This window comes from Panthera uncia (genome assembly GCF_023721935.1).
Source record: "Panthera uncia isolate 11264 chromosome E2 unlocalized genomic scaffold, Puncia_PCG_1.0 HiC_scaffold_19, whole genome shotgun sequence".
Lineage (NCBI taxonomy): Eukaryota > Metazoa > Chordata > Mammalia > Carnivora > Felidae > Panthera > Panthera uncia.
The window spans coordinates 12,098,357-12,123,229 of record NW_026057588.1 but is presented as its reverse complement, the minus strand read 5'-3'; the positions used below and the strand labels follow the sequence as shown (position 1 = coordinate 12,123,229).

At 56.1% G+C, this 24,873-nt stretch overlaps 1 protein-coding gene across 1 annotated transcript in view; it reads left to right on the top strand.

Annotated features, from left to right (window-relative positions):
* Nucleotides 1-24,873, top strand: part of GRIK5 (glutamate ionotropic receptor kainate type subunit 5) — a 58,546-nt gene that overhangs the window by 4,290 nt on the left and 29,383 nt on the right. Inside the window, 11 exon segments of the mRNA XM_049620931.1 lie at nucleotides 3,541-3,669; nucleotides 3,975-4,139; nucleotides 6,408-6,505; nucleotides 6,602-6,767; nucleotides 8,741-8,919; nucleotides 10,394-10,447; nucleotides 10,549-10,710; nucleotides 12,287-12,439; nucleotides 12,833-12,937; nucleotides 13,021-13,128; nucleotides 20,436-20,639. Coding sequence (XP_049476888.1) covers nucleotides 3,541-3,669; nucleotides 3,975-4,139; nucleotides 6,408-6,505; nucleotides 6,602-6,767; nucleotides 8,741-8,919; nucleotides 10,394-10,447; nucleotides 10,549-10,710; nucleotides 12,287-12,439; nucleotides 12,833-12,937; nucleotides 13,021-13,128; nucleotides 20,436-20,639 — 1,523 coding nt within the window.

Genomic DNA, 24,873 nt, shown 5'->3' with positions numbered 1-24,873 from the left:
GAGCATCTCCCCGTTGTCTTTCTCGGGCCTCGAGGGAGCCCAGCCCTCCGTCCCACCAGGATCCGTGAGTGTCTGCAGGGCGGGGGTTGGGCTCGGGCCAGCCTGGGTCCTGGAAGGCTGGGCTCACCACCGTCTGGTGGGGCCCCCACCTCCCCTGCCCCCCTCCACGAGCAGGGGCCTGCCCTGTGCCTCCCCCGTCTCCCAACCTCTGTTCACCTCAGCCTCTCTTCACCCTTCTTCTGGGTGCAACAGCTCAGCCTTGTCCCCAGCCCCTGGGGTCCTGAGGGGCTGCCTGGCTCTTACTTGCGGGCTCACTCCTTCTGTGGGACTCCTGGCCAGTCTCCGCCCCTGCTTTCTCCAGCCCTGGTCCCACGGCGACCGGTGACCGGCTCTGTTCTCCCTCTGTTTCCGCCTCTCTTCTTTCCTCATCCTTTCTGCCTGCCATCCCTGTCCCATCCGCTGTCCGTCTCCTGGAAATGTCTTTCCTTTTTTTTCAATCTCCATTTCGTGTGTCTCTCAGGCCTCTCTCTGACTCTGTCCAACTTCTCTCTCCTTTGCTGTTAGCCTAACTCTTTCTTGTTGTGTCTCTGTTGATTCTCTCTCTCTCTCTCTCTCTCTCTCTCCCTCTGTCCCTTTTTCAAAACTCCCCTGCATCTCGTCTGGCTCTTTTGGAAGCACCCACAGGTTTGGCCCTCTATCCACTTCTCTCCATCCACTCTTTGCTCTGCCTGTGCCCCTGCTCCCCTGTCCTCCTCTGCCCCTGCACTTGGAGCCTGTCTTCCTGTTCACTTTTCTGCTTTCCTCCCCCAGATCCACTCTGGGTCCGGCTCCTTTCTCCTCAGCCGCAGCCACTGCGTGGTCTACTTTGTCTTTTCCTTGGTGGTCTCACTCACCCCCCATCCTCTGCTCACTTCTACGTCCTGGCCTGGCCTTTTTGTCCTCATCCCTCCCCATGCCTCGGGGCTTGTGGGCTCAGGGATTGACCACCTCCTCAAGACACCCTGGTGGGTGCATCTCTGTGTGGACTGGCCCCCTTATGTGGGCACTCACCCTGTCCCTGCCTGTGCCCCCCGCTCTTCCTCCCTGCTTCCATTTCCCTCCCTGGCCCTCACTGCCCCTTCTAGTGTGTGTCTGCCCCACTCGCCCCTCCCTCTTCTCGAGATCTGCTGTGTGGCTCCTGCATACATTTTCTCCGGCTCTCTTTCCAACTAGCTCTCTTCCTTTGCAGAGTTTTGCGGATTTTTCCCCTTCCTGCAGTCTTTGCACCTGTTGTGTTCTTGTGTTTTTGCCCTCTCCCTCACCCCACTTGTCTCACCGATTTGCCTTCTCACCTTGGTGATGTCTTGCCTTCCTGTCTGTCTGCCTCTCCTGGCAGGGCCCCTCACTCGGCTCCTTCTGCCTGGTTGGCTGCTATGCTTCCACCTTTATTTGGCTTTGCCTAAGTGTCTGGGCCTCTGGGGCTCAGGCCTGCCTGATTCCCTGCCTCTGCTACCTCGCGCTGTCTTGTCTCCGTTTCCTTTGGTGTCTCACTTCTAGGCGACCTGTGTGGGTCCTTCTCTCTCATTTAGCCCCAGGGACCTCTTTTTGGTCCGTCTGTCTTTCTATCTGGGCCTTCCATTTGTCCATGTGCTGTCCCAGACCCTGGCCCTGCACTCTGTGTTTCTGCTCCCACCCATGTCTGCCACCTGTGGGACCCTGCCCTCTGGTCCCTGTCTCTCCCTCCGTCTTCCCTGTCCTCTAGTCTCTGTTCCCTGGTTTGTTCCCAGAAGCCCCTGATGTCTCGGGATGACCCCCCTTCAACTCTTGCCTCTCTCCAAGCCCCGCCCTCCACAATCCTCCCCCTGAGAGTTCTTCCTGGTCCCCCAACTTCCCTTGCTCCTCCACCCTTGAAGTCTTCACTGTAGATCCGGATTACCATCTGCAGCCCCCAGCCTGTCCATGATGCCCTCCCACCCCTCAGCCTGCCTTTCCCAGAGGCCCTGGGAGAGGGAGCTGCTCAAGGTCATGTGGGAGTCGGGCAGAGCAGAGACTGTTGGGTCTCCTGCTGCCATGGCCTAGGTTTTCCCGGCCACAAGGATGGTCCAAAATCTTGCACTGTGCCTCTACCCTCCCCTGGCAGGTTTCATTCTGCTGTCTCACTACCTTAAGCCCTCCATCCATGGGGATCAGGTGGGGTGCAACGAGACCCCTAGGCTCACCTCACAGCACTCTGGGCCTCACAGTAATGCTCTCTCCTGGAAGCCCAACGCCCCTTCTCTTGGGGCACGGCTCTCGGCCAGGAGAAGCCGTGCATCCAGCCAAACTCATCCCTGCCTGGGGGTTGCCCCATAGAAGGCTGGGGTACCTGGAGAACTCTAACTCACTGGGGTTGGAGCCATTCTGGGAAGCAAAGATGCATTGTCTCCCCCTAATCCTCAGCTCCCCTGAGCAGGGTGGGGGGCTGTAGTCTGGCACCTGCTTTGGCAGACAGCAGACTCCCTGCCTTACTCTTCCCTTCCAGCTCTCTCTGGTGGCATCTCAAGTGGGCTTGTGTCCTCTCTCCATTCTCTGTATTTCCTGTTCTATTCTGTGTCTCTCTTATGCCTTGATTTCCCTCTCTGCTGCCTGCCCTATGCTCCTCTCCGCATCCTGACCTTCCTCCGTCTCCATGGCTCCCTGCCTTCCTGCCTCATCCTTCCTCCTTGCTCCTAGTCCTGTCCTTCCCTACCCAGAAACTCCTTTGTCCTCTTCATCTCTGTCCCCCCTGTCTTCTTATCTTCTTGTTCCCTTGTATTTTTGTCTGTTTTTTCTCTTTCTCCTTTCCTGGGTGTCTTTGTATTTTCTTTCTCTAAGCCTCTCTTCCTATTTCTGTCTCCCTGTTTCTGTCTTCTCTTTCTTTACTTTTTTTCTTTTCTTTTTTTTTTTTTTTTTTAGCTCCTTAGCTGCCTCGGGTCCATCCATCTGTCTCCATCTGTGTGTCTCCACGTGTGTCTCTGTCTCTCTCCATCATTCCCTCTCTCCTCAAGTTTCCTTAACTCCCGGATACTCTCCCCTCCAGACCCCGGATGTCCAGGCCACTCTCCCCACGGGATTGTGGGAACCAGGGACGTCAGGAAAGTGGCAAGTGAGGCCTGGGATGGGGTTGCCTAGCAACCACCGCATCCTCTCCAGCCAGTTTCTGTTGCCTAGTAACCGCTGCCTGCCCAGAGACAGGGGCGGGACTGGGTGGGGGGTGGCACTTCCTGGTTTCCTACTGGGGTGGGGATGGTCCCTGGAATTTGCTCTTACTTGAGATCCCTCCCGTTTTGGTAGCTGTGAATGTCCTCTAGCCATGCCTGTCCCACTCAGTGCCGTGAGCTCCTCCCCGGTAGTGCTCCTCAGAGCCTGAGCCTCCTTCGTATCAATGCCTTTGGTGTTGTCAGCTTCTGACAAGGGCAGGGCCTTTCAGCGCTCGCTCACAATGTCCCGGGGTCTCCGGTCACCACCCCATCTAGCAGTCCTCCAAAGGGCTCTGAGGCCCCCACCTCAGCAATCTCCCCATGGGTGGGGGGCTCCCTGCAGGTGGCGAGTGGGGGCCGCGGCAGCTGCGTCCCCATGAGGAGGGGAGGAAGATGCCGGCTGAGCTGCTGCTGCTGCTGATTGTTGCCTTCGCCAGCCCCAGCTGCCAGGTGCTCTCATCACTGCGCATGGGTGAGGCCCTACAGCCCCTGCCCCGCCTCTGCAGAGACCCTCCCAAGCCTGCCCATCCCTCAGGACCCGGGAATCTGGGCTTCAGGTCTCAGCTTTCCTCAGCAACAGGGAACAGCAGCCCCCAGCGCCTTCTCCCCCCGCCCGGACCCAGCAGTCCAGACCTCCAGCTGTGTCCAACCTTAGATTCAGGAGTCTAGACCCATGTCAGCATCCCCACCCCTACCTTAGAGCCCAGGAGTCCAGGACCCCAGCCTCTCCTTTCTCAGGACCCAGGAGTCTGGTCCCCAACCCCCGTGTCCCCTCAGCTGCAATCCTGGACGACCAGACAGTGTGTGGCCGCGGCGAACGTCTGGCCCTGGCTCTGGCCCGGGAGCAGATCAACGGGATCATCGAAGTCCCAGCCAAGGCCCGGGTGGAAGTAGACATCTTTGAGCTTCAGCGGGACAGCCAGTACGAGACCACGGACACCAGTGAGCAGGGCCACAGGGGGCGTGGGGTGAGGCAGGGCAGGCTGGTAGCCCTCAGTCTGTCCCTCAGCTCCTGGCCTCCTCAGCTCGCTTGCTTTGTCTCTTTCTAGCTCCACCTGCCCCTTCCTTCATGTCTGCTCTGCTTTTTCCTTTCCAGAGATGGTGCTGCCGAGCATGGGGAGGTAGGGAGGGTGCCAGCCCCGGTCCTGCCTTGTAAGAGCTGAGAGCCTCGTTTGAAAGATAAACTCATGGCTGGCTGGGGACACAGTGCCCAGAGCTGAGTAATGAGGGGCCTGGACAGTGAGGCCAGGGGGCCTCAGGGGCAGGAACAGTGAAGGCGTTCTGGAGAAGGCTAAGCCAAAGTTCTGAGGTCTGAAAGGCAAGCAGGATATAGAAGAAGTGGCATTGCTCAAAGTATGCCCTGAAGAACAGCAGCCACATAGTAGGGGTGCATAAGTATTTGTTGGATACTGACAGACCGAGCAAGTGTTAATGGGTATCTCTTGAACAAATGTGTTGGGGTCGTATACCTCAGGAGATGCTGTCTTCAATGTGTTTTAGATTGGTTTTCGTTCTTACAGGCCTTATCAGAGCGTTTGTTATATTCACGTGTGTTTCATATTAGCGAGAGGGAGAATGGGGTACAGTGTTTCTTGTACTTTCCTGACTGGCGCAGCACAGAACACAAACTGGGAGAAGCTGGGATGGAAGGTGAGGAGGTAAATGGGGTTCCAGGCATATGCTAGAGTCTGGAGCTGGAGCAGAGGAGGGGGATATATGGAGCCAAAGAACAGGGTGTGGGGTTGAACCTGTCCTGGCTACCTGGACTCAGGACATGCTTGGTGAGATCATGAGAGACTTTGGGGCTGAAGTGTGACAGCAGTGGGAGGTGAGGCTGGGCAGAATGGCGGGCCAGTTCAAAGAGGCGACAGTGGCAGGCTAAAAGATGTCACCTTCACCTGTAGGCAGAAGGGAGCCACCAATGGGTTTAGGTCAGGGAGCGGGCTTCTGGAAGGTGAATCTGGAGGCTAGATTTGGGTGATCATGCCTGAGTTGGCATGCCTGAGTTGAGAGCCCTAAAAAGTAGGGCAGGGGAGAGAAGGGGAAAGATATGAGAAAATTTGAGGACAAAAGAGACAGGACTTGGTGACTAATTTGCCTATTGAGAGAAGAATTAAAGGCAAGGATTGTTTCTAGATATTTGGTCTGCACAAACGGGGCCTTCAGCAATGTGGAAGGCACAGAAGAATCAAGTTTAGACGAAGGTAAGGCATTTAGTTAGGATGCTTTTAGTTGGATGTGGCAGAAACCCACTCAGTCTGCCTTAAGGGAAAAAGAGAATTTATCAGCTTATAATACGAAAAGGCCCAAGGACTAATTTCAGGCATGGCTAAATCCAGGTACTCAAATGATGTCCCGGGACTGTTTCAGGCATGGTTAGGTCCAGGCACTCATATCATGTCCCAGGAAGCTCTCTGTCTTCATCCGTGGGTCCTGTTTTCCTCTAAGTTGGGTTCATTTTCAGGAATACCCTCCCTAACCGGTGGCAAGACGGCCCCAGTAGCTCAAAGCTTACACCTTACCTGTTTAGCAAACCACGTAATAATTGTAGCAGAAACCTGGGGAAGGCTCTTGATGGCCTGCTTTGAGCCCGTCCCCATCTCTGAACCAATCACTGTGGCCAGGACCGTGTGGTTCTGTGATCCTGGCTTGGGTGCCAGCCAGTCCTGGGAAACACATGGTTCCCTGAGGAGAAGTTAGGGTTTTGCCATGAGAATGGGCACCGGGCAGGCAGAAAAAACAGCTTCTGCCTCCCCGTCTTTGAGACGTGCGCAAGTTCAAGGGGAAAAAAGAAAAAAAAGAAAGCAACACAGAAGAAAGAGGAGCAAACGAAAGCCACAGGAGAGCGGTGTTTGGGATGTGGGGTGGAGAGGGGCCCTCGCTGTGGTTGTGGGGTGGAGGGGCTGTGAGGCGTTGTTGGAAAGGAGGAGTGAGACAGAGGCTGAGGAGCCGGGCGTTAGCTTTGCAGCCGGGAGGTCCCTGGTTTTTCCTCTTTGTTCTTTTGTTTCTCTCATGGTCTAACCCATCCCTCTTGCCATTTCTCCCCATTTGTCTCTGTCTTGTCCACTGCTGCGGGTGGGACCGGGGATTGGGCCTCTGGGTCCGGGGCGGCCAAGGGGGATCGGCAGCTCCAAGGATCGGATGTGCTCCCGGGCCAGGTGGGGGCAGAGAGGAAGGTCCCTGACTGCGGTCTCTTCCCACCCCTCGCAGTGTGTCAGATCCTGCCCAAGGGGGTCGTGTCTGTCTTGGGGCCCTCGTCCAGCCCTGCGTCTGCCTCCACCGTGAGCCATATCTGTGGAGAGAAGGAGGTGAGCAGAGTGTGGGACAGGGCAGGGGTGGGTCCCTGGGAGGCGAGGCTGGGGAGGAGGCCGCAGGATAGAAGCAAAGCCTCCTTCTTTGTCCAGATCCCCCACATCAAGGTGGGTCCCGAGGAGACACCCCGCCTGCAGTACCTGCGCTTCGCGTCCGTCAGCCTGTACCCCAGTAACGAGGACGTCAGCCTGGCCGTCTCCCGAATCCTCAAGTCCTTCAACTACCCCTCGGCCAGCCTCATCTGCGCCAAGGCCGAGTGTGAGGGAGAACTGGGTGTTTTGTTTTTATTCCCCCAAACTCCCCTGCCCGAGAGATCTGGTCTCCCGCACGGCACAGGCTCCCCTGGTCCCCACCATCCTTCCCCGTCAGGAACCCAGACCCCCCCACCTCCCCCGAGAGACCATTTAGTCAGCAGATAGTAACTAGCACCTACGTGCCAGGCCCCTGCGAGGCCCTGGCGGTTCCGCACTAGGTGTGGTCCCGGATTGGACTCCAGGGTCCGTGGGGGATGCTATCGCCGAGCGGTTGTGACGCAGAGTGATCCATACTCTGTCAGCGGGCAGGCGGGGTGCCGTCGGAGCACGTAGAAGGGAATCCTACCCGGGTCTGAAAGTTCAGATCCCGTGTCCCCGAGAAAGGGGCCTCTAAGCTGGACCTAAAGGTTGGGGAGGAGTTGGGGTCAGGAAGAGGGGAGGGGGTGGCAGGGCAGGGGCCGAGGGCCCAGGGAACGTGGCCGCTTTGAGAGGCTCAAGGATGCTTCCAGGGAGCCCGGTGCCCAGTGTGGGAACAGGGGAGCAGCGCGTGCAGGAAGCATGACCACGCAGGGCCCTGCACCTCTGCCCAAAGATGATGGCGGTGGTGCAAGGTTCCCACGCAGGGCGGGGCAGGGGACAGGCCGGGTGTGTGTTGCAGGAAGAGCGCTGGCTGCAGCAGAGAGAACTGACTGGAGAATGCCACGAGCTATGGCCGGGAGGCCAGAGACGGGCAGGGAGAAGGGGCACTGGTTAGGTCTCTGGTGGTGGCGGCAGGCCGGAGAGGCCAGGATGGGTTTGAGGAGCCACGAGGGAAGGGAGAGGGCGCCGTCGCTGTGGTGACTGGGTTCCGCCTGAGGAGGAGGAGGAGGACCGAACGGTCAGGTGGAGGTGCACTTGGGGTCGAGGCGTCTCGGAGACCATCCAGTGGGGATGTCCGGAAGGCCGGTGGGTTTGTGGGTGGGGTGCACAGCTGGAAAAAGAGAGAGGGCCGTGCTCAGTAACTTCCAGGAGAAACTCGTCTTTCAAAAGGTATTTACTGAACACCTGCCACGGCCCAGACCTTGTTCTGGGTCCTGGGGCTAGAGCGGTGCCTGTGCGAGCCAGGCCAGAACCCCTGTCCTTGTCAGGCCTGCTGTCTCGTGGGAGAAGCTAGGAAGTAGTAAGTCCTCCCATTCGAGATGGGATGGTGATCACCTCCTCGAGGAGGTGATGTTTGGGTAAGAGATCTGAAGGTGGAGAGGGAGGGAGCCGCATGGGGGTCCAGGGAGAGAAGGGAACAGCTAGTGTAAAGGCCACAGGGCAGGAGCGTGGCCATGGCGTGTGCGAGACAGGTCAAGGGGATGGCGAGGGGTGGGTGGGTGGAGTGGGGCCCGGGGGCTGTGAGGATGCGGGCCTCCACTCTCAATGGGCCAGAGCTGTTAGAGGGTTTGGGGCAGAGGAGGCACACATCTGCTCTACGCGCTTGTGGCTGCTGTGACGGGGACGGACGTGGGGGCAAGTGCGGCTGTCATAACAGGTGAGGGAAGGCAGTGGCTTAGGCCAGGGTGGTGGCGGTGGTGCGGCACGTGGGGTCTGCTGCACTCTGCAGATAGAGCCTGGGTGGGTTGGGCGCAGCTGGGAGAGAGAAAGAGAGGGACAGGAGGAGAGAGGGAGAGGGAGGGAGGAGGCCGGGGTGCTGTCCGGGTTTGGGCCTGAGTGGCTGGCAGGCAGGTGGTGGCTTGGGTGAGAGGAGTGGAAATGTGGCTTGCGTGAGTGAAGTTTGAGATCCCCGTCACAGGTCCCAGCGGCGGAAAGGTGGCAGGGGACAGGTGTGTGGAGGTCGAGCACAGGGTCCATGGGCCCAGTATCCCAAGAGAGCCGACCACGCTCTGGGCAGTACAGCCCTCGTCCCCTCCTGGGCTCCCCTACACTGGAGGAGGAGGAAGTCACCCTGGGACACTTACAGGGACCCTAACCCGGGCCCTCCTGCTCCCCCAGGCCTCTTGCGGTTGGAGGAGCTAGTGCGTGGCTTCCTCATCTCCAAGGAGACGCTGTCAGTGAGGATGCTGGACGACAGCCGGGACCCCACGCCGCTGCTCAAGGAGATCCGCGATGACAAGGTGTCCACCATCATCATTGATGCCAACGCGTCCATCTCCCACCTCATCCTCCGTAAAGTGAGTCCCCCAGTCTCTGTCTCTCTGCAGGGTTGGGGCAGAAGCATTGGGTGACAGAGCAAGTCACCCAATGCCCACGGGCCTCAGGGGTCACACGGTAGAGACCCGCTTCCTATGAGCAGATGATAATCGTGAGGTTTGTCTCAGCTTGGCCACCTCGCGGTCGCACCGGTGGTCGGGCCTTGGACAGTCGCCTCCCCTCTCTGTGCTCAGTTGCTGCCTCGGTGGGTTGCCGTGAGGAGTTAGTGAGTGAATGGTGGGGAAGCACTTGGGACAGACAGGTCCTGGCCCAGAGTAGATGCTGGTGCGGGGAGCTCCCTGTCATCTGCACTGAGTGCCCGTCCTGCCGCGTGGAGGCACTTTGCACGGACTCTTTAATTTGGCTCCCACCCAGGCTGCGGGGCAGGCGTGATGACCATTTTGTGGATTAAGAAGCTGGAGTTAAGCAGGCTGGCTCAAGGGCGCCCGGGAGGGGGTAGCACCGGGGCCTGCCACACACCCTCCAGCAGTGACCCACATTCATTAATCATTCATTGCTTCCCTGCTCTTAATTCGTCCTCGTAATCTAATCTGTATTATTTATTTTTCTCCAGTTTTCTTTTTTCTTTTTTTTTTAAATTAAAACCATATGTCACTACTGATTGTAGTGTACAGGAAGAAGCGTGGACAGAATCCATAGGGCCCTTGAGGCAAGAAGTTTTAGAGAAAAGGTTTCGTGTTCGGAAGGCAGGCAGGCCTGGGCTGGGGTCCCGCGAGCCGAGCCGAGGGACCCGTGGTCACTCTCCTCTCGCGGAATGGGCTGTGAGCCTCACGATAACAGCTCCTGCCACTCGGCCGATGCTGGCTGGTGCCATGTAATGTTCTAATGACCGTAGCGGGGACAGGCTCGGACACCGTGGCAGGAGAGGCCTTCTAGTTTTCTTTGCCTCAAGGACTGTGAAGAAAGGGGCTCCAAACAGGCATTTTGAGATTCCAGTCGGTTGCCTTTCGCTGCGAAGTGCTTGTAAAGATTGCAGGGGGGGGGTTTATCTGGCCTGTGACCAGGCTGGGCCCCACACAGTAGCAGCCCCAACTTGGCTCTGGGGCAGCGCGGGGAGAAGCTTAAAGTTGAGGTTACCCTCCCGGCCTGTCCTGTTTCTAAGGCGTCCCTTTGCCTGTCTGTCTCCAGAAGGCAGTCTTGTAAGTGCCCTCCAGGGGGATGCGGGCATCTGGGGGTGCCGTTCTCTCCTCCAATAAGGCCTTCCTTCCACCCAGGTCGCCTGTCCACTGGTGCAGCATCGGGGAGCAGGGTCTCCCTCTGCCCCCGCGCGGCTCCTTCTCCCTGTCTCCGTCTCTGGGTGTCTGTTACTGTGTTTCCCATGGGTGTCTTCACTAGGCCTGTCTCTAAATCTCTCTTCCTCTCTTGGCGTCTCCTCGCTTCTGCCTGTGGGCCTCCGCCCCTCCTGTCGCCTCTGTGCCGCCCCATGTCCTCCAGGCTTCAGAGCTGGGAATGACCTCAGCGTTTTACAAATACATCCTCACCACCATGGTGCGTACCCCACGCGGCCCCTCCGGCCCCCGCCCCCCTCCCAGGGTGTCTGCCCCATGTGGGGCCTGGCCCCTGGCCTCACCCCTTCTTCTTGGCCCCAGGACTTCCCCATCCTGCACCTGGACGGGATCGTGGAGGACACCTCCAACATCCTGGGCTTCTCCATGTTTAACACCTCACATCCCTTCTACCCCGAGTTTGTGCGCAGCCTCAACATGTCCTGGAGGGAGAACTGTGAAGCCAGCACCTATCCAGGTCCTGCGGTGAGCACTTCTGTACTTTGGTGAGATGGTGCCAGAACCCTCCAGCACCCCCACTCGCTTTCCAAGTACATACTGTGAGGCCTCACATTGTGGCCCCAAGATAAGTCTGATCTGTTTCCTCCTCTGTACCTCCCAGGCTGCCCCAGCCACACTGGCCTCCTCCAGGTGCCTTTATGGCCCTAGCACATGCCCACCCCAGGGCCTTTGCACTTGCTCCTCCCACTGCTTCATATGTGCTTCCCCAGAGAACTAGCGACTCACTCCCTCATTGCCAAGTCATTGCTCAAACATTCCCTCGGTTACAAGACCTTCCTTGGTCCCCACCATAAAAACGACAAACTCCCTGCTAATCAGCTCCCTTCCATACTGTATTTTTCTGCACAGTACCTGTCCTTGCATATCTAATGCTCTATGTTTTGCTTAGGTACAGATATGGATATCTAGACCGTAAGTTCCATGAGTGTAGGGTTTTCTTTCTGTTTTCTTCACCTTTGTATCACCAGCACCTAAATCAGCCTAGCCCAGGGTAGGTGTCCAATAATATATGTCGAATAAACACAAACATACAGAAGGTACACACTTAGGTGTATTTGTTCACAGACGTTTAGTCCTGTGCCAAGATACCAAGGCACTCCTACCGCATAGAAACGCACATGGACCCTGAGCCATGCAGTCAGGCGGTGCAGACATAACGTGGGTAGAGGTACATTTGTGTGTGCCCCTGCAGCTGTCTACACAACACAGATATTCAGACCTTCACACCAACCCAGCGAAGACACTCCCGCAAACACACACACACACACACACACACACACACAGAGATGCCCCATGTCCTCAGTCACAGCTCGGTGCCCAATTTGTATCAAGCGTTCACTATGTGCCGGGCAGTTTTGAACTCTGACACGTATTACCTTCTTTGGTGCCCACGTTAGCCTGTGGAGGCAGAGATGACAATCATCCCCATCTTATAGGGGAGGACACTGAGGTTCCGAGCAGGGTGGGGACTTGGGCCTCCCGTAGGAAATAGGAGAGCCGGGTCTCCAGCTCAGAGCCGCCTGCTTCCCAGGCGCAGGCTCACAGCCCTTATGCTCGCCTGCCTCCTAGATGCCACGCCCACCCTGGCACTTTGCGTGGAGACAAACAGGCACTTTCGTCTCCAGCCCCCACACACGTGCGCCCAGCCATAATCAGGCTGTGGCCCTCTTCCCACACCCTGCATCCTACATCAGCCACGCTGATGCGGATTCCCGGGCACACCCTGAGGCCCACCAGCATCCCCCTGTGGAGGTGACTCGGCTGGCCATCCAGCCCGTCCCCAAACAGACGCGGGGCTGCATGATTCAGGAGGAGCTATTCCCACAAAGCTACGGGCAGCATGCACGTTTTTCCCGCTGCCACCTGACTCCCTGAGAAAGACACTCAGAGACCGGTCCTCACTGCCGACCTGCACCGTTTCATGCTCCTGGAGAGACGGGAGTTGTCTGAGGGCTTGTGGGTAGCACCACGGGGGCGTTGGGGCCCCCCTGCCTGAGCTGCCCCTTCCTCATCCTCGCTCTACCTCTGCCCCCCACCCCAGCTGTCGGCGGCCCTGATGTTTGACGCCGTGCACGTGGTGGTGAGTGCCGTCCGGGAGCTGAACCGCAGCCAAGAAATCGGTGTGAAGCCGCTGGCCTGTACGTCGGCCAACATTTGGCCCCATGGGACCAGCCTCATGAACTACCTGCGCATGGTGAGCGGGGAGCGGGGAGGGCCGAGGGGGCAGGGCCGTCGTTCTCAGGCTGGGACACTAACTGTGTCCACCCTGTGGCCCCTCTGCCCTCTCCCCCGCTACCAACCCCACCCACCTCCTGCTGTCTCTGGGCCTCTTCCTCCTCCTCTCCTCCATCGCTCCCCTCTGGACCTCCCTCTCCGTGTCTGCACTGCCCTCCCCCTGCGTCTGTGTCCCATCTCCTTTCTTTTGCTGGCGTGTTGTCTTTCTCGTTTAACCGCGGTCCTTCCTGGTCCCTCTCCCTCTCTTCTTCTTCTCTGTCTCCTTCTTCTCTGTCTCCACCTCTCTGGGCTTCTCCCGCCCTATGTCTGGGCCCCTGCCACCCCTCCCTCTGCCTGCCTCCCGCCCTGCTAGGTAGAGTATGACGGGCTGACCGGGCGGGTCGAGTTCAACAGCAAAGGGCAGAGGACCAACTACACCCTGCGCATCCTGGAGAAGTCCCGGCAAGGCCACCGCGAGGTGAGCAGACCCGGGAACGCTCCAGAGTCCTGATGGGGTGGGGGCAGGGCCAGCGTGTGCTGATGGTACCTTCTCTGCCCCAGATCGGGGTATGGTACTCTAACCGGACCCTGGCCATGAACGCCACCACCCTGGACATCAACCTGTCGCAGACACTGGCCAACAAGACACTGGTGGTCACGACCATTCTGGTGAGTGGCCCTGGGGGGGGCAGTAGGTGGAGGGGCCTTTCCTGAGCGGTGCCCCAGCCCAGTCCTAGTGAAAGAGGAGGATCCCTTGGCTCACACCGCACACAGACCAGCAGGGAATATGACCCATGCACCCAGCAATCCTGATTGTGGCCAGGGTGTCACCGGCCTAATCGCTGCTGAAACACGGGAGGGCACAGGCTCCGCCAGCTGGCCGTCGCACGGCAGAGATAGGAATGACTGCGGTCGTGGGGATTCCACGAGGCTGCACAGGTAGGGCGCCTCACACAGTGTCTGGCCCCCAGAAGTCACGGTCGCTAGAGTGGTCATTTTGCCACACTTGCCAACTGAGTGTGTTGACACGTGACAACTTAATATCCATCTTGAAGATGTGGAAACCAGGGCTCTGAGTGGTGAGGCACCTTGCCCCGGGTCCCGTAGCAGGTACGTGGCAGAGCCAGGGCGGAAGTCATGTCCCTGAGGTTCCAGAGCGTGATCCGTAGCCGCCGGGCTCTGCGTCTCCAATCCTTTCGTACTTGAGCACCAGCCAAGGACGTGGTCCTGTAGCCCCCGTGGGTGCTGCTTCTGTGCTTAGCAGATCAGAGACCGGGGCGGGGGGTGGGGGGGGGCCTTTGTGCGTCAGCGACAATTTACAGAGCACCCTGTTCTGCACCAGCCGCTGTGCTGGGCCCTGTCCAGGCACTGCTCTGTAAACCTCTCGGCCGCTCCATGAGGTTTGTCTTATTTTCCTCATTTTGAAGGTAAGGAAACAGGTCACAGGACAAATCCCGGCTGGAGCCGAGCGACCTGCTCGGAGCCCGTGCCCTCTCTCCCGCACCCTGCCACCTGCCACCTCCCGCTGGGCACAGTGGGCCACCAGGGGGTCCGGCAGAGGGTGAGGCACAGGACCTGGTGAGCTGGAGGCGGCCCAGAGCAGCTGGGCCTGGAGGCTGGTGTGCCAGGCAGCCGTGCCCTTCAGAGCAGCCAAGTCCCTGGCCTGCTGGCACGTGCCATCTATGAGAGCCCCTCAGTAAGCCCGTGAGCTGGGCCAGCTCCTAGCCGTGGACGCGGAGGCTGAGAGGATTACCACAGGTTCCGCAGGACATCAGAGGCCCCCTCGAGCAGCGCGGCGCAGAGCTGTTCTCTCTGCCCCTAGGGGACTCCTGATCTAATGTGGACCTCGTGTCCCCCTGGAGAAGGGCCAGTGAGCCTGCTGGGGAGGGACAGATGGCCCGCAGACGGGAAACCAGACACTTTGTAACAGCCTCACCGAGGGGCCCTGAGGGCCAGGCTGGGCTGGCTGGGAGAAGTCACACCTCCCTGTGTGGGGGAGTGTGGTCAGATCCAGAGGCTTCCTGGGGCCAGAAGAGACGGTCCTAGGTGGGAAGCAGGGACAGAGGTCAGGGAGGGGATGTCAGGAGAGCTGAGCCATGACCCTGGAGGCCTCATCTCTTTCTCATACTTGTCTCCCCTTTTGTCCAAGAACCAGTGTTGTTTTCTTGCTGACACTTAGGCTTCTCTTGATGGATTCATTCATTCATTCACCATTCATTCATTCCACAAATAGTTACTGAAGTTACTGTGCACCAGACCTTACACAAATGCTGGAAGCACATGAATAGTCACAGATGGTCTTGTGGTTTCCTTACTGTTGGGTGGCACTGGGGGAGGGGATCCCAGTCTGATGGAGGAGATAGACCTGGACATAATAATTCCAACACAGAATAATGAGGGGACCCCCCCCCCCGAAGAAAGAAGGAACTGATTCAGCTTCAGAAGGTTTGAGGAAAACGTCACAAAAGAGGTGGCGTTAGACAGGGCTTCAGAAGCTGTGAAGGGGGTGCACCTGGGTGGTTCAGCTGGTTAAGCATGCGACTTTGTCTCAGGTCATGATCTCACGGTTTGTGGGTTCGAGCCCCGAGCTGGGCTCTGTATTGACAGCGCGGATCCTGCTTGGGATTCTGTGTTCTTCTCTCTTTCTCTCTGTCTCACTCTCTAAAAAATAAATAAACATCTAAAAAAAAAAAAAAAAGAAGCTGAATAGGAGTGGGGAGCACACAGAGGGAAGGGCCGGACATCCCCAGAAGCATGAGCTATAGGAGCAGGGGGCCTTAGGAAATGTTTGCCAGACTGGATGTGGAGGCGGTGGCCTCATGTGCACAGCTGGACCTGCCCATTTGTTCACCGGTGTTTTCTGACTTGTGTTCCCGCAGCAGAGGCTGTGGGGAGGGAGGGGGAGCTGATGTGGGGGTTGAGGCTGGCAGAGGGGCTGGGTGTGAGGGAGCAGGGAGAGCAGGGGGAGGTCCGGGATGGAGGGGAGGCTGTCCCAGGGGTGGGGCCTCACTGCTCTGGAGCCGAGAGGGTGGCTGGTACCACGATTGAGAGAGACCCCACAGGGAAGCTAGGGTGCAAAAGAAGGGCCAAGGCGGGGTGCCTGCGGGGCTCAGTCAGTTAAGTGTCTGACTCTTGGTTTCAGTTCAGGTCATGATCTCACGGTTCGTGAGTTCGAGTCCTGCATCGGGCTTTGTGCTGACAGTGTGGAGCCTTCTCCCTCTCTCCCTCTCTCCCTCTCTCTCTGCCCTTCTTGCACTTTCGTGCTCTCTCTCTCTCTCTCTCAAAATACTAAACTTTAAAGGAAAAATAAATAAAAATAAAATTAACAAAAAGGCCCAATGAGGCAAGGCTGTGCGGGGCTCTCCCTCAGCCTCCAGCCCCTCTCCCTCCTGCAGAGTTTTCCCAGAACACTTGGTGGACCCTGTGATGGTCTTCGTCAAGCTGGGACATTTCATCCTTCTCTTTGGTGACTCTGGGGTCGGTCAGCCCTGACTCTCCTCCTGACTTCACCCCCTACCGCTTCAGGTAGTCTATACCTTCATCTATAAAATGGGTCTAATAATCCCACCTTGAAGGCCTGTGGGAGGATTGCATGAGGTAAGAAAGCCGCCTGCTTTCCCGGCATGAAAGGCATGCTCTCCTTTCATCCTTGATAAGATAGCACCCGCCATGGCTGATATGTCAGTGCTGTGCCAGTTCTTGGCTTCTGTTAGTCTTCCCGACAGCCCTGAGCTCGGTACCCTTCTGACCCTCATGCCCACCATATTGTGGTTTTCATTTCCATTTCCCATTTCCCTAACAGGCAGGTTGACCACCTTTTTTGCGGTTTATTGGCTATTTGACAATTGTCTTCTTTTTAAATGTCTATTTATTTATTTTGAATGGGGGGGAGGAGAAGGGAGGCAGGGAGGGGGAGAATCCCAAGCAGGCCCTGAGCCGTCAGTGCAAAGCCCTACACGGGGCTGGATCTCACAAACTGTGAGGTAATGACCTGAGCCAAAATCACGAGTTGGACACAACCAACTGAGCCACCCAGGCGCCCCAACAGTCTTCTTTTGGAAAGTCCCCCATCCAAGTCTTTTTTTTTTTTAATTAAAAAAAAAATGGGGATATATGACCTTTTTACTGATTTGTGAGTTATTTCTATTTTCTGGATACAAGTTCTCACCAGATACGTGTATTGCAGATATCTTCCCCTTTGTGGCTTGCCTCTTCACTTTCAATCTTTTGGTGAAAGGGGAAGATTTTTCATTTTACTAAAGTCCATGTATCCATGTTTTCTTTTCCTTTTTGATTAATGCTTTTAGAAGCTATAATTTTTTTTACTGTTTGTTTATATTTGAGAGAGTGTGTGTGTGTGAACAGGGAAGGGGGAGAGAGAGAGGGAGACACAGAATCCAAAGCAGGCTCCAGGCTCTGAGCTGTCAGCACAGAGCCTGACGCGGGGCTCGAACCCACGAACCACGAGATCATGATTTGAGCCAAAGGCAGACGCTTAACCTACTAAGCCACCTAGTTGCCCTGATGCTTTTAGAATTTAAGAATTCTTTGCCTACCCCAAGGTCATGAAGATAGTCTTCTATTCGTTTTCTAAAAACGTAATCATTTTACCTTTTACGATTAGAGCTACAATCCACGTGAATTTGATTTTTATGTACCATGTGAGGCAAGGGCTCAGAATATTTATTTCACGTGGATGTTCAATTGAGCAGCACATTTATTAAAGATGACCATTCTTTCTCCTTCACCAGTCTCACCTTTGTGATAAAGCATCTTCTTTTTTAATAGTAAAGATTTTACTATTTTTAAGTAATCTCTACACCCAATGTGGGGCTTGAACTCACAACCTCGAGATCCAGAATTGCACACTCTGCCCACCGAGCCAATCAGGTGCCCCTCGAGTATCTCTTTATGTGTGGGTTTCCAAGCTCCCTGTTCTATGGCCAGTTTGTCTATCTTTGGTCCAATACTACATTGTTTCAAATACCATAGCTTTAAAGCTTATTTTATTTATTTATTTTTTTTAATGTTTATTTATTTATTTATTTATTTATTTTTAAATTTTTGAGAGAGAGAGCATGGGCAGGAGAGGGGCAGAGAGAGAGGGAGACACAGAATCTGAAGCAGGCTCGAGGTTCTGAGCTGTCAGCACAGAGCTCGATGCGGGACTTGAACCCACAAACTGCAAGGTTGTGACCTGAGCTGAAGTCGGACGCTTAATTGAGCCACCTAGGTGCCCCATCAAATACCATAGCTGTAAATTAAGTATTAATTAATACCCAATAGGGTCAATTCTCCAGTTTCTTCTTTAGGATTGCTCTGGCTTTTTCTGACCATTTGTGTTTCTGTATACATTTAGATATCCTACTTCAAAAACTTTTAATATTTTAATATTTAGTATTAAAATTTTTAATTAAAACAATTCATCATATCAAGGAAGACACACAAGTTAATACAAACCTATGTAAAATAGAATCCAAACAGCACATGTGGGTGGGGAGTGAAAAGCCGGGCTCCTTCTCCCTCCAGGCGCCCATTTTTTCCCTCAGAGGCCACATCCTTCCAGACGCTTCTATGCATGTACAAGCACTCAGTCTTTCCTTCACAAAGAGTAGCATATTGTACACGTTGTTCTGTGGCTTTTTTTTTTCTCTTAATATATCCGATAGAACTTGTTATTTTAGTAGTTGCCTAGGAGTCTTTGATGACATCAATAATCTTTTTAACCTGTCCCAAATTAGGCTGTTGCAGTCTTTGTTCCCACCGGGAGCTGTGCTGCCATGATTCCATCGGGCGTACATTTTATGTACAGATGCGCAGCCATTTGTGGGATGGATTCTTAGAATCAGACTTAGCACCAGCCCACTGTCTGCAGTACTTCCGCAGAAGGCTCTGAACAAGTCTGAAAACCCTGAATGAGCGGCTCCATAAGACCCTTGCTTCTGATGGTCTGGGGCTCCCTGCTGAGTCCTAGATCGTTGTTTTCGGATCTTGACTTCTGTTCACAGGCCCCAGTCTCTGTTTCTGACTCTTTAAGCTCAGACCCTGATCCTGAGACCTTGAACCCAGATCCACCACCCAAGCGCCTCAGCCTTGAATTTGGAGATCAGCTGAGCCCTGGTGGAAGGAACAAGGGCTTCACTGAACGTGCCCGGGAACCGGGTTTTGAGCCCCAGCTTCGCCCCACCTTCCCTCCCCACTGCCCTGCTTCACCGCCGCGTAGCCTTGGACAAGACACATGACCTCCCTGAGCTTCCCTGCTCTGTATATCGAAAGAGCTTGGGGAGAACCTCCCAGCTCTAATGCTGGGTCCGGCCTGGGTCCCCCATCTGTCTGGCTTCTCCTATGCCGCTCTCTGGTTCTGTCCACCTTGGTTCTGTCTGGCACGGGGCTTAAGAGCAGAGCTCTGGAGTCAGACCAGCTTGTCCGTCTCGGCCTCTTACTACTTCACTTCTTGGGACCTCAGTGTCCTCATCTCTAAAACAGAGGTAATAATATCGACTTCCCACGCCGACAGAATAGCTGTCACACAGCAAGCCTGCAAGAAATTCTAGCTACCGCTGCTATTATTAGGATTATCTCACATTCCTACTCCCAGTTCCACAGTTTTGGGCTTGGAAAGGCAGCTTCGTTGGAGAGTGAGAAGCACTGATTTCCCTCCATCCCACTACCCCCCAGCTGTGGGGCTTGGTGTGGTCCCGGAATCCAGAGCCTATAATAAGACCTGGCCTCATCGTCCCTGTCGCTGTGTAACCAGTCGCCTCACTTGACCTCTGTGAGCCTCAGTTTCCACATGTGTAAAATGAGTCTGATGATGCCTCCGGTGTGAGGTCAGTGCCAGGAGTTAAAGCGATTCTTTCCAGCGAGCACATGCAGTGCAGGGGCTGGGCACATAGCAGGGATTCCGTGGGAGGTAACCATTGTGGAGATTCTTGCCAAGGCCTCCCCCCCCCCCCACCTCCCCCCGCCGCTGTGTCCTGAGTCCTAACTTCCTTTGTGCCTAAGTCTGAAGTGACACTATACAAACACCCGTTCAGACAATAACCGTGTCAAGATAAGATTCCCTTTTTGCTGACATCATCTTCATGTGCCTCGTCTTTCTAGCCCTTTGGCACATTTCCTCTGCCTTTGTGCTTATTTGGTGCATTGGGGGTCAGTAAGGTTTGCTGGAACCCCTCAGAAATAAGCATCAAGGTAGCAAACCTCTGCACAGTCCCAGGTTATTTGTTTAGCCTGCAAAGCATCACAAGGATTGGTATTTGAACGTGTGTGGTGGTTAACCTTTATAATCAGGACGTTTTACCAAACAGCCGAGGTTTCCAACATTCTTGACATTGGGCCATCTGGCATCTCAGGCCTGCTTCCCTGGTGGTGGTGGTGGTGGTGGTGTCGGCTAGAGCTCAGTCCTGGTGGCCCTCTGATCCCGTGCGAGCTCATCAAGTCAGTTCAGTGGGTCGCTACTGGTCGTGTAGGGAAGCGAGGTAGAGCAGGACAGAAAATAATCGGGGTGTGCTGCCCTTAGTCACTAAGGGTGTGGACCACTTCAAGGAACAAAGTCTATTTAAGTGCCTGTGTGCGCGCACGCACGTGTGGCTCGCATTGGAAGGTAAAATGTATTTCTTACTGTGAGGTCCTAGTCAGAAATCTGAAAGCCCCTGTTCCAGTTTGGCATAATCTCCCAACAGTGTGATTCACTCTTAGGTTACTAACGCGCCTCCCCTGGTAGGCATTTGAGTTTGAGACGATTGAGCATCAGGTTGGCTGGTGGAGATTAAAACAGCTCCCCGTGATCTGCCAGAGGGGAAGCCCCCAGCGTCTGTGGCCCTAGCTTCCAGGCCCACTCCGCACCCTGAGCGTTTGTGCGCAAGGAACGGATGCGGTGACTCCATCCCGCAGCGCGGTGGATTCCTGATCCGCGCTCCCCCAGCAGCCCCTGGACGCCCGGGCCCTGACCTCGCTCCTCTGCTGCTTCCCAGGAGAACCCGTATGTCATGCGGCGGCCAAACTTCCAGGCCCTGTCCGGGAACGAGCGCTTCGAGGGCTTCTGCGTGGACATGCTGCGGGAGCTGGCTGAGCTGCTGCGCTTCCGCTACCGCCTACGGCTGGTGGAAGACGGGCTGTACGGGGCGCCCGAGCCCAACGGCTCCTGGACGGGCATGGTCGGCGAGCTCATCAACCGGGTACGGCCGGGCCGGGTCTGGGGAAGGGGGCGTGGCCCAGGTGGGTGTGGGGAGGCCACCAGCCAGTGGCACTTCAGCCAGCCTAGCGCCTAACAAGGGGTGCGCCGTGTTGCTGTGCCTGGTGAGCACCATGGGGCAGGGCGCGGTGTGGGGGATGAGAGGCGATGTGTCACCTCCAGTGGCCTGCTTTGCCTTGCCAGATGCTCCCCTAACGCCACCTTGGCTTAGCTGGCTCTCAGAGATGTTTTGGGTGAACAGAAAGAGACATGGAGCTGGAATCGGACAAAGACTGAGGAGGTCGAGAGAGGCTTCCTACAGGAGGCAGGGCTGGGCCAGGAGGACAGGGGTAGCGCTCGCTGGTGCACTGTGCCCCGCACCTGCTGGGAGGGCCTCACACATGGCAGACATCAGGGCTGCCTGTTGAACTCATTTATTGAGCACCTACTGTGTGCCTTGCACCATGCTGGGCGTAGGCTATAGCAGTAAGCACAGGGGACCTGCCTGGACCCTGCTCGCAAAAGCTTAGGGTGTCCTTAGGATGCAGGAACGCAAATGACCACAAGACAGCCTTTGGGGCTGTGATGGAGAAAATTCAGAGAAGGGACCCAGAGGAGGCTTCCGACTCAGCCAGGCATCCAGGGAGGCCTTCCCAGAAGAGGTGACACCCAAGCAGATTCCCAAGGTGTGTGAGGCAGTCAGCAAGGTGAGGGGATATGGGAAGAAGGGAATGTGTTCAGAGAAGAGGAAATGGCATTTATAGAAGGGGAGTCAGGGTGAGAGAGAATGGGCTCCCCTGGAAGGGCCTTGAGTGTGGGTGGGATTTGGATGAAGGGGAGGAGGGGAGAGAGGCAGGGGTGTGGGAGGTGGTAGGCAAGGGTGCCGTGGAAAGAGTATTTTGTTGGAGTCAGACCAGTCTGGGTTTGAATCCTCAGGTGAGTTGTCCCTCTTTCCTGAACCTCTGTTTTTCCCTGCCTAGGATGGGGATAAGGAGGCCTCATGGGTCTGTCATGAGGGTTTTAGGAAACGGACAGTACCGCACGTGTTGTTTGTCAGAGGCAGGGGGACTCAATATGTGGTCCCTCCTTGTATTTATTCTAGGCAGGAGAAACCATGTAGGTGAACGCCTGGGGGCAGGACTGTGTCCTGGAAGACAGGCCCCAGGCTTGCGGCTCGCCTAGGGCAGGTGCACAGAGCAGGGACCTGTGGCCACGAATAGTCACGGAAGCTTTGACATTGGACTTGGCTGAGGACGTCCAGGATCCTCACTCTCCTGTCTCCTCCATCCCATAATTCACTGCATCCAAACCCCTGAATGTCACCAGGGTAGACTTGAGAAGGCCACTTTGCTTAACAAGGGCATTTATTCCTCAGGGCACTGATTTTCAAAAGCTGTTTTGACTGCAGAACCTTTTTTCCCAATTGAAAGCACTCTCAGAACCCTTGGACAAAGCCGAATAACTCTGGTGGAGGCAGAGTGGGGGTGTCCCTGGAGTCCTGGTGGCTAGGTCTCTCCCCACCTCACCCCAGGGGCAGGCCCGAGGCACCGCCCCACAGCTGCTAGCCTGTTTGAAAGCTTCTGTCCTGGGTGGGTTTGAAGGGCCTGAGGCCAGAAACTGAGAAGACGGGGCAAGGAGAGCTGGTGGCCCAGCTCCCACCAGACTGGCCTGCTTCCCCATGACCTCCATTTCCACATCCTGGTCCTCAGTCTTGTAGGCTCAGAACCATTCATTCATCGGTGTCCTCAGAAATAAGCAGATTCTAGGAGACTAGCCCCTGACTTAACCCCCAGTGCCTCAGGCCTACCTGAGGGGAGGAGGCTTTGGCCTGATGGTGTCATCTGGGGCAAGCATAAGACAGAGGCCAGGAGCTTTTCTGATGGGATGCTGTGATTGTGGTCCTGAGTCCTGTTTGAATCGTGGCTTTGCGGCCTATTAGCTCTGTGACCTCGGGGAAGTTACTCAACTTCTCTGTAACATCATTTCTTCAACACTATAATTGAGGAAATAATAGTCACTAGTACGCACAGCTGTCACAAGCATGAAATGAGTTATTCCTGGGGCTTAGAATAGGGCCTGGCAGGTAGTGGCTACTATAAGCATGTGCTCTATTCTGTATTCTTTTTCTTTTTAAATTTTTTATGTTTATTTTATTTTTGAGAGAAAGAGAGAGAGAGAGCGCGCGCGCAAGCAGGGGAGGGCAGAGAGAGAGGGAGACACAGAATCTGAAGCAGGCTCCAGGCTCTGAGCTGTCAGCACAGAGCCCGATGTGGGGCTCGAACTCACCAACCGTGAGATTATGACCAGAGCTGAAGTTGGACGTTCAACCGACTGAGCCACCTAGGCACCCTTCTATTCTATATCTTATTAACGTTCTTCCTACCAGCCTGGCCAGCACGTGCATACATTCACGTGTTTGTTCTCAAACCAGCTAGCATATACCTGGGCCTACTGTGTGCCAGGCCTGTGCTGTACCCTGGGGATACAGTGGCCAGGCCCGGCCTTGCTCTTACCGAGCAGGTTAAGAGTTGGGCCGTCAGTAGGAGGCTCCTGGTATGTGTCCCCAAGATTTCAACTGGCTCAAGTGAGGAAGCCGAATCACTTGGGCTGGAGGGTCAGCAGGATGGCCTGCAGGGGGGGAGGGGGATGGCAAAGGAGGGACAGGGGGAGGGCTTGGTGACTGCCTGGGGCGGGGGACGTAGGAGAGAGGACTGAGCCTCTCCGTTGCTGGGCAGCTGGGTGACGGCGGTGACATTTAGGGAGAGAACACTGGAGGAGGAGCAGGCTGGGAACACGAAGGGTGGGCGGGGCTTGGCCCTGCAGAGGCTCAGCTGCCTGCCTGCCGTGGGATGGCCGAGTAGTACACGGAGACTCGTGCGGTACTCGGGTTCTCCTGGCCGCAGCCACAGCAGCAGCCTTTGTTGACGCCACACCACACGCCGGAGGCTTTTCAAGTGTTACTTGATGATCCTAACAATCACTGTCCTCCCACTGCTGCTCTGGGGCTCAGAGACGAAGGGATTTCCACACCGCCCTCCCCTCCCACGGGGCTGCAGCCAGGTGCCTCCGACCTCAGGTCCTTCCCAGACACCCAGCAGGTACTTGGAAAGCTCAGAGTGGACAGGATGATGCCCACTCACGCTGGCTTTCTGAACTGTATTAACCCCACCCCATGAGGAGGGCCTGGTCTCAGCCCAGTTTTCTCTAATGGAAAGCGAGGCACCAAGGTCCCATGTCTAGGCCACACGGCTAGTGACCGGCAGAGCCAGGGCTGGCCCCCAACAGGCTGGCCCAGAACTGATGAGTGACTTCCAGATGGAAGCCAGCCCGGGGCACCGGAATCTTCCCAGTCACCCCACCTGTCCCCAGGCCGGTCTTGAATTCCGGTCCGTTTATTCCACCCAGTGGCCACTGCTGGAATTGGCCTTCTCCCTGTCCTCGCTGTCGTGGCCGTGAGTTCAGGCCCCGGCCCCTCGGACCAGCCTCCTCCCTGGCCTCTTGGCCTCCCAGCTCTCTCCCTTCTGGTTTGTCCCCCACTAGGATCTTCTACAATGCCAGTCTGACCTGTCACTCACACGTTGTAGCCATAGTGCCCCACACCATAAAGTCTGTGCCCACAGGCCCCGCCCACAAGGGCAAAGCAGATCACTTAGGTTGGTCCAGGGAAGCAGACTCTGATGTGGAGATTAGCAGGCAGGAGGCCCCCTTGGAAACCAGCCTTGTGAGGGAGTGAAGGAGCCGGCCTGGGCAGAGTTAAGACTCTGCAGTTTCGACTGGCCCTGTGGCGGGGGAGCTGGAGCTCTGGAGCCGGAATGGCCTCAAAGACAGCCCCCGAAGTGAGGGGCCAGGACTTTATATGCCCCACCGGCCCGTCATTGGAAGGGGCTGTCCTCAGGGAGGGTCAGTGCCTTGGGCGAGGAAGCTCTTCCACCCACAGAGCTGAGAGGGATCAGCCACCAGCACCCTTGGCAGCTGGGGCAGTGAGTGCCCCATCCTGAGGGACGGTCGGGGTGGCCTCCGCGGAGACCCCCTACGGCCAGGAGCTAGTTACAAGTCAGGCGGAGCCAGCCTCAGGCGCCCACGTGATCCCCGCGCAACAGGTCGCCTCTCTGAACTCAGTGTCCTCTCTTGAAATGGAGATTAAATTACTGCTGTCACAGAGTCTTGTGGGGAGTGGGTGAGGGAGAGTACAAGGTCCCAGAGCAGAGCCTGCATCACGGGGCCTTGCGGGTAAGGAG